General features: G+C 35.6%; 1 protein-coding gene across 3 annotated transcripts in view; it reads right to left on the bottom strand.

Annotated features, from left to right (window-relative positions):
• The window catches only part of LOC108734078 (protein kinase C, brain isozyme), a 145,760-nt gene that overhangs the window by 39,881 nt on the left and 94,564 nt on the right, over positions 1–11,315 (bottom strand). For all 3 annotated transcript variants that reach the window (XM_018465473.2, XM_025981044.1, XM_025981045.1), the window contains one exon: positions 10,729–10,840. In XM_018465473.2, the coding sequence (XP_018320975.2) occupies positions 10,729–10,840 (112 nt within the window). The remainder of the gene's footprint in view (positions 1–10,728; positions 10,841–11,315) is intronic.

Below are 11,315 nucleotides of genomic sequence, written 5' to 3' on the forward strand. Positions count from 1 at the left end.
AATATCAACGAGATGTTTATTTATATTTGAAGACATATTAAAGGCTTTAACGCTTGTTTTCGACTCGCACTACTATTCATGATTGAACAAAACTTTTGGCAGGTACTGTATGAAAAAGTATGTTTAATGAACACGAGTCGAGAGTATAATGAGCTTTTTTCTCCGTACCTACGATTTTGCCAGCGCGCATCTAAGATATTGGAAGGGGCAGATCGCTAGAGAAAGTAAATGAAGTATAGTAGTCGTTTCTTTTTGTGCTATAAACCTAAACTTTTGCAACAGCAAGGCAAAAACGCGTTACTAAGACAGTTGGCACAATCGGCCACCTGTGGCCGCTTCCGGAAGCGCTGAGGGCAGTATGTTGTACGCAGTTTGAATGGTGCAAGCGTAAACGTCGATAGCAGCTACAATAGCAGCTTTCGTCAGTTAAAGCTGGCGGCAGCTCATATTTTCCGGCAGAATGTGTCCATTACCTACTGTTACTACCCACTCTTTGAACTGGGATGACTTTGGCACATTTGTAATTTCTACCCCAGGTTTGCCGGCTGTCAGTAATAACAGAGATTTCGGAAATGACATTTTTATTTTTCATTTATTGAACCTGAATTCAACCAATAGCTTTATTTATATGTGTGGTGTGTGTGTGTGTGGTATGTGTAGTGTGTGTGTGTTCGCTTTTTTTCTCTCCTTTTCCTTCCTTTTCCTTATCCATATTCCACATTCTAGTATGAGCCCCTGAGACTGTGATCTACTGTATCTAACCTTCCTGTTCTTTTTTCGTGTGCTCACATTTTACTAGACATGTTGTAGTGTTTCCTCCTCTTTTTTACACATTCTGCATAATCTTTCCTTTTTCTGGCAGCCACTACTTATTAGCTTTCGTTTCTGATCCTGAATCCTGCATACATCTCCAGTTCGTTTCTGCGTTTATGTCTCTCTTTCATGTATTCCTGTTTATCGATTGGGTTGATTTCTTCGTATTCCTTCGCGTATTTCGATGAATTTAATTTTTCCTCTAGTTTTTGTGTCTCGTTATTTTTCAAATTTCTCTGTTTCTGCCCCATATGTCGTTGTTATTCTCCATAAGTTAATTATAGTAGTCAGGTGTCCATTTTTTTTCCAGAAAGTAATTCCTGCTTTCTATCTTCCACTTTTCTGCTATTGGTCCTTTTTCTTTTTTCAATTGTATCAATTTAAATGCAATGTATCAACAGCTAAGCTCAACTTGAATTTTAAAACCATATTTTTATTCGTTTGTATTTTTTCAACAACTTCTTGCTCTGGTCTTTCCAAGAACTTCAATAATTTTCGGTGAGTCATATTATAGGTAAGTATACCTATTAAACGTTAACTATCAACCTGACTTTGTCGACTGATATGCACTTCCGTTGGTTGATATTGGATGCATCGTCTAGTGGTCAATGTAAGCTACTTGCAGTGGCGACTGCAGGTAGCCGTATACAGAGTGTTCTGTCCTCTGTAGCGGTAGCATGTGTATCGCAATCGAGTTGAAAAATCTGGCATTTTTAAATACCTTCAGCTGTTTTCGTAAGTTATTAGTAGAATAATTTTTAAAAAAACAACATTCACATCCAACACCATTTGCTTAAAAAGAACTAAAAAACCAACCTCGATAAGGTCCAGCACCAGAAAACGTCGCGTTGTTGTTGATTTATTGAAAATACTCTTTTTGGCAATAATTTTTTAAAAATTTGATATACGAGGGTGGATTGATAAGTTTCCGGCCTGACCAAGAAAAACAAGGTTTTTAAAAATTTTTTTTTTTTATTTCTCAACATAATCTCCTCCAAGGCTGATACATTTCTCATAGCGGTGTTCCAGTCTATTAATGCCATCTCTATAGACTGATTCGTCAAGCTCCTCAAAATAACCATTTACAGCTTCGATTACTTCTTCATTGTCCGCAAATCTCTTACCGCCAAGCCATTTTTTGAGATTAGGGAACAGAAAATAGTCACTCGGGGCTAGGTCTGGAGAGTAAGGAGGGTGCGGCATCAATTCAAACTTTAGATCGTTGATTTTAGCCGTCGCAACGATTGACGTGTGCGCTGGTGCGTTATCGTGATGAAACAAGATTTTTTTCTTCGCCAGATGAGGTCGTTTAATTTTCACCTCGTGGCTCAAACGTTGCAATAAGTCTGCGTAGTATTGACCAGTGATAGTATTACCCTTTGCAAGGTAATCAATGTATATAATACCTCTTGCATCCCAAAAAACAGTAGCCATAACCTTGTTCGCCGAAAAAATTGTTTTTGCCTTCTTTGGAGTTGGTTCCCCTGGTCCAATCCACTGTTTAGACTGTTCTTTGGTTTCAGGAGTGTAGTGGTGGACCCACGTTTCGTCAACGGTTACGAATCGACGCAAAAATTCGCTTGGATTACGCTTATACAATGACAAATTTGCGGTAGAAATGTTTTTTCGAATCAATTTTTGGTCGACTGTTAGCAAACGCGGCACCCATCTTGCACAGAGCTTTTCCATATGCAAATGTTGGTGCAAAATATGTTGCACACGTTCATATGACATCTTACAGGTCTCAGCTATCTCACGCACTTTCAATCTGCGGTCTCCCAGCACTATTTGATGAATTTTTTCGATCATATCTGGAGTTGTGACCTCAACGGGGCGTCCTGAGCGAGGCCCATCAGAGGTGCTCACACGACCCTTTTTAAACTCGGAAACCCACTGCTTAACGGTTGAATATGACGGGGAGGATGTCCCCAGTGTTGAGTCCATCTCTTTTTTAATTTCCTTCGGCGTTAACCCCTTCAAATAAAAGTATTTGATGACAGCACGATTTTCCTGCTTTTCCATTTTTACGAAAACCACAGAGGCGTCTTGTTCAGCGTGCTGTCAAACCTACACTAGCAAGGAGATCGGGCTGAAACTATAGCTACAAGCTATCCAAGGATGGTACTATAGAATGTCACCTCAAGGTAGGGCTAGTGGCGTCATCTCTTGGTTAGGCCGGAAACTTATCAATCCACCCTCGTAGTTAAAATAAGCTTCCAAGACTAGCGCATTTTTTTAGATTTCCTTTTAGTTTCCGAAACGAATAGTATCAATGGTAATCATTTTGTACGTTAATCCACTTCCTCTCCTTCTGTTTTTTCCCATCAAATGAAGCAAAAAATGTTAACGTCACTTTTGCTACGGTCTTATTGAAACAAATTAGAAAAAGTAACGATCAGGACAATAAGAAACCTGGAAGGACATATTTGCTTCATTAAACTTAATCAGTTTTAGTTAAGTGCTGTTGACGTTTATAAGATAAATTGCCTGCAACATATTAAAGAGGCCAAAGAAACTGTCACACAAAATTTAGAAATCAAGGAAAACGACTGCCACCTTAAATCTTCTTCTTTTCCTTGCGATTGATAATTGACTGCAATAATTGTTGATTTGAAATAATCATGCCTTATAAATAAATATTTACGTCTGAATTTAATATGAAAATATTGATTTTCTTTAAAACAATTTTTGAACAATGTTCTAGTTTTCTGTTTTTACAAAATTATGTCAAAAACAAACTGTTAATTAAAATCTTAATATCTATTAAGAATTACACGGAAACACGTACTAACGTCACATAGAAAAAAAAATTAAAGATTTCCTAATTTTTCCATTTTCTTACGGTGTAGAACCTTCCCTAGTGCCAAAATTTAACATTCCAGATTATCAGGAGGTACCTCATATATTGGGTTAAGGTCTAGGTTTTGATTATGACTTGATTAGACTGATAATCCAGTGATTTTCGTTTCCAAGTACGAATCCCCAAAAAAAAAGAAAAATTTGTGGCGGAAAAATATAAATCTTTTGTTAATAATATTTAATACTATTTCTTAAGCTTTCTTTAATATTCTTTTAAATTTATTTTTGTATCAATTCAAATATTATTTTAATGCTTTTCTACTTCTTATCTTGTGCATACCTTGATTTCCTTTCAATCTAAACTCTATCGTTCTCTCAATCACTTTTACCTACATAGAAACCCAACTTTAACCATACCTGCATGCATTCTCATACTAGTACATTGTATCTAGTTTTACCCTTAGTTGCTTTCTCTTGAATTCTATACTGTTTAATTGTACGCATTTCTATAATCCAGTATCTTCAACCTCACTCTCACTACTTTTCCTTTTAGAACATTCTACTAAATTTACTAACAACCCTGTCCTATAAATACTCGGAAAAATTCCTATCTGTACAACCGAGCGGCATGGCCTAGACAGTTTTAACCGATTCAGTCGGTAACGCTTGAAATTTTTGGTTACGATAAATTTTGTCCGTTGGAATATATATACATATATAGGTAATTGCAAATATGAATTTTTGCAATCGGGTAGTTTGTGATTTATTAAGGGAAAATTTTAGAACATTCGCCTTATACGCCATTGCCAATGAATTCGATTTTTACCTTCAACAATTGAAAAGCTATTCTGACTACTCGGCTTCCTATATGCAAAACGGTCGGATCTCGTTACTGTATACTTCTAGTTTGAATTATTAAAATGTAGGAGAATACAAAACGAATAATAAAACACATTTTATTGATAGTTCCATGTCATTCCTATCCTGGGAATATAGCATCTGATGTTTTACGACTAACTACATACGTATATCACATGTAAGAGAAAATGTCTAAATCGGATGTCTCAAGACTCAAGATCGGTGTGAACCTTATTCAAAATCTAAATAAAATTGTAAACTGATATCAACCTTGTTCGTAATTTGAGAATTTTGGCTCACTGAAAGGGGGTAGAAACCATATATAGAAACTAACAGTTACCAGGAGAGTTTGAAATGTAACACTTCTTGTGGCTGTTATATACATTACAGTAAAGTTCACTTATAAAAAGTCATGTGATGGGCAAAATTATCCTTGGTCTTGGTCTTGGAAAAATGTAAGACCAAAACCGAATGAACAAGACCAAGACAATCACCAAGACCGAATAAACAAGGGCAAGATCAAATACGCAAGACTAAACAAAAAATTATTATTTCCGGTGGATTTATGAGTTAAACCATTTCAAACAACTTTGATATATATTTTTTTCTTAGAACAAAACATTTTTAGTATATGAAATTTTCAGTTTGCTTTACGAAATTTTAACACTTAATATAAAAAAATAAAACTTTGCCATTGTTTGCAAAAAAAGATCATCTACAATCTATTTACATAAAGGTGTATGTTTGGAGCACGGCGCTATACGGGTGCGAAACATGGACAGTGGGCGTGGCGGAAAACAAAAGGTTAGAAGCGTTTGAAATGTGATGTTACCGGCGAATGATGAGGATACCGTGGATAGAGAAGATTCGAAATGAAGAGATATTAAAAAGAATAGGAGAACAGAGGACTTTTATGAAAGTCAATAAATAATAGGCGAAATGGGTTGGTAGGATACCTTGTCAGACATGAAGGTCTAGTCAGAAACATATTCGAGGCAGAAACAGAAGCCAAGAGGTGTAGAGGTAGACCTATATTAGATTAATGTTCACAAGTAGTTATGGATGTGGGATGTTCTAGTTTTTGGAAAATGGAAGATTAGCTTAGGATAGGAAGGAGTGTACGTGCGTGTCCAACTAGTTTTAGGACTGATGAATAGGAAAGACCAAGAGCAAGACCAAGGCCAAGATCATCCCAGTCTTGGTATTACTTCTTATATATATCCCTATTACTATATAAAAATATGGATAATAAAATACTACTGCGAAAAAGTCATAACTTATTAAGTTTTTAGCTTCGTTTACATTTAACCTAACTCCTAGCAATGAGAAAAACGTTTAATCTATGTATGCGCCTACTATTGCATGGGAAATAAAACCGATATCACAATGTCAAATTCACTATCAAAATCTAGATATATATTTTAACTTGTTTGAAACTTCGATAAAGATAAATTAAGATAAGATAACTTTAGTGTTCGGTAGGTGTATCAAACTTATGAAGGGTCTATTTAATTACAAAGAAAAATGAACGCCTACTTGTATCTTGTCGATTATAATTTATTGATAGTTGACAGGTATTACCTACCCAGCACAACGTTAAATTAGAATCTCTTGCCGTGCTCCGTAAGGTTAATTACTAATAACGTGTCTATTGTTCTAAATAGGGTGCGTTCGAATTTAAGGCCGATAAGGAAGATTTAGGGATTAAACCGTTGGAAGAGTTATATGAAGTTGAACTATATACTTTAAAATTATAATCCAACTACAATCGCAGTAAGAATTTAAACTGGCAAATGAAATTAAAATAATTAAAATACTTTAAATGTTTGGATCAAATCGTTTAAGTTTGTTAAGTTTTTTCAAGACTGGTGATGAGCAAAAGAAGACCAAAACTAAGACCAAGGGTGTCTCAGTTGATCTTGGTCTTACTCTTACTCAAATACTTCTGATTTCGGTTTTGGACTTGGTCTTGCGTGTTAAGTCTTCTTCTTGTCCATTTAACCTGATACATCCGTTGTTTAATAAAATGAAATGATTCGAAGTGGTCTGTATTCTGTCGAAACTGCCAGACGCGGATCGCGATTTCNGAAATTTGTGTATTGACTTAATTCGGCTTTGATCTGTAGCGGAAAAATGTATATCTTTTTGTATATATTATATTCTAGGGATTCTTTCTTCATTCATATTTATTCCATTTCAATTCTTTTCAATTTCTTATCTTGTACATACCTTGGTTTCCTTTCAATATAAACTCTATTGTTCTCTCAATCACTTTTACCTGGAAATTTAACTTCAACCATACCTGCATGCACTCTCCTACTAATATCTGGTTTTACCCTTAGTTGCTTTCTCTTGAATTCTATACTGTTTAATTGTACGCATTTCTATAATCCAGTATCTTCAGCCTAACTCTCAGTACTTTTCCTTTTAGAACGTTCTACCAAATTTACTAACAACCCTGTCCTATAAATACTCGGAAAAATTCCTATCTGTACAACCGAGCGGCATGGCCTAGACAGTTTTAACCGATTCAGTCGGTAACGCTTGAAATTTTTGGTTACGATAAATTTTGTCCGTTGGAATATATATACATATATAGGTAATTGCAAATATGAATTTTTGCAATCGGGTAGTTTGTGATTTATTAAGGGAAAATTTTAGAACATTCGCCTTATACGCCATTGCCAATGAATTCGATTTTTACCTTCAACAATTGAAAAGCTATTCTGACTACTCGGCTTCCTATATGCAAAACGGTCGGATCTCGTTACTGTATACTTCTAGTTTGAATTATTAAAATGTAGGAGAATACAAAACGAATAATAAAACACATTTTATTGATAGTTCCATGTCATTCCTATCCTGGGAATATAGCATCTGATGTTTTACGACTAACTACATACGTATATCACATGTAAGAGAAAATGTCTAAATCGGATGTCTCAAGACTCAAGATCGGTGTGAACCTTATTCAAAATCTAAATAAAATTGTAAACTGATATCAACCTTGTTCGTAATTTGAGAATTTTGGCTCACTGAAAGGGGGTAGAAACCATATATAGAAACTAACAGTTACCAGGAGAGTTTGAAATGTAACACTTCTTGTGGCTGTTATATACATTACAGTAAAGTTCACTTATAAAAAGTCATGTGATGGGCAAAATTATCCTTGGTCTTGGTCTTGGAAAAATGTAAGACCAAAACCGAATGAACAAGACCAAGACAATCACCAAGACCGAATAAACAAGGGCAAGATCAAATACGCAAGACTAAACAAAAAATTATTATTTCCGGTGGATTTATGAGTTAAACCATTTCAAACAACTTTGATATATATTTTTTTCTTAGAACAAAACATTTTTAGTATATGAAATTTTCAGTTTGCTTTACGAAATTTTAACACTTAATATAAAAAAATAAAACTTTGCCATTGTTTGCAAAAAAAGATCATCTACAATCTATTTACATAAAGGTGTATGTTTGGAGCACGGCGCTATACGGGTGCGAAACATGGACAGTGGGCACGGCGGAAAAGAAAAGGTTAGAAGCGTTTGAAATGTGATGTTACCGGCGAATGATGAGGATACCGTGGATAGAGAAGATTCGAAATGAAGAGATATTAAAAAGAATAGGAGAACAGAGGACTTTTATGAAAGTCAATAAATAATAGGCGAAATGGGTTGGTAGGATACCTTGTCAGACATGAAGGTCTAGTCAGAAACATATTCGAGGCAGAAACAGAAGCCAAGAGGTGTAGAGGTAGACCTATATTAGATTAATGTTCACAAGTAGTTATGGATGTGGGATGTTCTAGTTTTTGGAAAATGGAAGATTAGCTTAGGATAGGAAGGAGTGTACGTGCGTGTCCAACTAGTTTTAGGACTGATGAATAGGAAAGACCAAGAGCAAGACCAAGGCCAAGATCATCCCAGTCTTGGTATTACTTCTTATATATATCCCTATTACTATATAAAAATATGGATAATAAAATACTACTGCGAAAAAGTCATAACTTATTAAGTTTTTAGCTTCGTTTACATTTAACCTAACTCCTAGCAATGAGAAAAACGTTTAATCTATGTATGCGCCTACTATTGCATGGGAAATAAAACCGATATCACAATGTCAAATTCACTATCAAAATCTAGATATATATTTTAACTTGTTTGAAACTTCGATAAAGATAAATTAAGATAAGATAACTTTAGTGTTCGGTAGGTGTATCAAACTTATGAAGGGTCTATTTAATTACAAAGAAAAATGAACGCCTACTTGTATCTTGTCGATTATAATTTATTGATAGTTGACAGGTATTACCTACCCAGCACAACGTTAAATTAAAATCTCTTGCCATGCTCCGTAAGGTTAATTACTAATAACGTGTCTATTGTTCTAAATAGGGTGCGTTCGAATTTAAGGCCGATAAGGAAGATTTAGGGATTAAACCGTTGGAAGAGTTATATGAAGTTGAACTATATACTTTAAAATTATAATCCAACTAAAATCGCAGTAAGAATTTAAACTGGCAAATGAAATTAAAATAATTAAAATACTTTAAATGTTTGGATCAAATCGTTTAAGTTTGTTAAGTTTTTCAAGACTGGTGATTAACAAAAGAAAACCAAGACTGTCTTAGTCGATCTTGGTCTTACTCATGCTCAAATACTTCTGATTTCGATCTTGGTCTTGGTCTTGCGTGTTAAGTCTTCGTCTTGTTCATTTAACCTGATACATCCGTTGTTTAATAAAATGAAATGATTCGAAGTGGTCTGTATTCTGTCGAAACTGCCAGATGCGGATCGCGATTTCGATCTTTTTGGATCTCATCAGCGCGTCGCAGACAGCTCCGACAGAACACAGACCAACTTTTACCTGCTGTCTTAACAGTGCGTTTTAAAAATACCACAAATGGCGCGGTAAACGCCATCTGTAGTACAATACTACATTTTAGGATTACGTATGCTTCAACAAGGTCCACTTGTGTGGATATCTACATGCCGAAACGAATCCCATCGTACTACAGATGGCGTTTACCGCACCATTTGTGGTATTTTCTAAAACGCGCTGTTAAGACAGCAAGTAAAAGTTGGTCTGTGCTCCGTCGGAGCTGTCTGCGACGCGCTGATGAGATCCAAAAAGATCCGCGTCTGGCAGTTTCGACAGAATACAGACCACTTCGAATTATTTTATTCGATTATGGTAACGTGCCTATCACGTTGAGGTTAGCTACGCCGGGATTCGTTTCAGCAAGTAGATATCCATATATTTAAATGGACCTTGTTGGAGCATACGTAATCCTAAAATGTAGCATCGTACTACAGATGGCGTTTACCGCGCCATTTGTGGTATTTTCTAAAACGCGCTGTTAAGACAGCAGGTAAAAGTTGGTCTGTGTTCCGTCGGAGCTGTCTGCGACGCGCTGATGAGATCCAAAAAGATCCGCGTCTGGCAGTTTCGACAGAATACAGACCACTTCGAATTATTTTATTCGATTATGGTAACGTGCCTATCACGTTGAGGTTGGCTATGCCGGGATTCGTTTCAGCAACTAGATATCCATATATTTAAATGGACCTTGTTGGAGCATACGTAATCCTAAAATGTACCATCGTAATACAGATGGCGTTTACGGCGCCATTTGTGGTATTTTCTACTTCCGTTGTTTATTAATAATTCTTCTAAAGACAAGTTTTTCTATTGACAATAATTTTCTGTCATACATGTGGGAACTTGTAATGACTACACTATTGTTATCACCTTTCGTAGCTTAGTGGTTAGAGTATTGGTGCGCAAAGCCGAAGGTTCTGGGTTCGATTCCCGGCGAGGGTGTGACAGCAGCAACAAAAGTTTTTTATAAATTTCTTATATAAAGGTAACTTATAGCGAAAAAAAAAATGAAACAAAAATTAATATTATATAAACTATTGTAAGTAATACAATTAGCAACAACTAGCAAAAGATTCCGGATCAATTGCTTTGTATACAGAAGTTTTAGTTTGGTCACTGATCCTTGCTGTGCTGATGGAAACTAATCAATTCGAAATCCTGATCTATATTTGTTGTTAATTTCGATAAATTACTACCCATAAACTTAGTTTATGAGGTTTTACCCAATCCTCCCCTTTTCTATTGCCAATGTAAATTTTAGGACTTTAGGACGTCCATGAATGTATTGTTTCTATGTACACGTGTAAATAATTGAACAGTAGGTACCTGTACTAGTGCTGTAAAATAGAAATGAATAAATAATTTAATTACCTGCGCATTTCATCCCCTGATGTATGACGCCGTACAGTAGAGAACCGCAATGATCACAGAAGGTCGGAGAGCTGAAGGTGTACGGTTTGAAATTATGCTTCGTCCGAGTGTCCTGCAACAGAAATAATAATTTACATAGAAATGGGACATTACGTACCTACAATCAACATACGTGATCACGTATGCTCACAATTTATTTGAAGATCCAACTTTTAATTCAACATAGTTATAACACGAGAGGAAACGCCATTTTAGTAGAAATATGTAGCTAAACCATAGGGTTGTTGGGAAAGTCATTTCGTTTTCTTTTGTGGAAATGAAAGACAGTTTTCGTATAATAAACAAATACTTTATTAAATTATATATTGACCGTTCTGGTCCAACACCTTTTGCCATCTTTCTGGTAGTAGCATAATTCCACGCTCATAAAATTTTTGGTCTTTGCTGGCAAAAAACTGATCGAGGAAGTTTTTGACCTCCTCATTTGAGGTGAAGGTTTTACCGTCTAAAAAATTTTGGAGTGACCGGAACAAATAATAATCCGATGGTGCCAGGTCTGGAGAATATGGTGGGTGTAGCATTGTATC

Source organism: Agrilus planipennis, unplaced genomic scaffold (assembly GCF_000699045.2).
Source record: "Agrilus planipennis isolate EAB-ADULT unplaced genomic scaffold, Apla_2.0 scaffold10, whole genome shotgun sequence".
NCBI classification, from domain to species: domain Eukaryota; kingdom Metazoa; phylum Arthropoda; class Insecta; order Coleoptera; family Buprestidae; genus Agrilus; species Agrilus planipennis.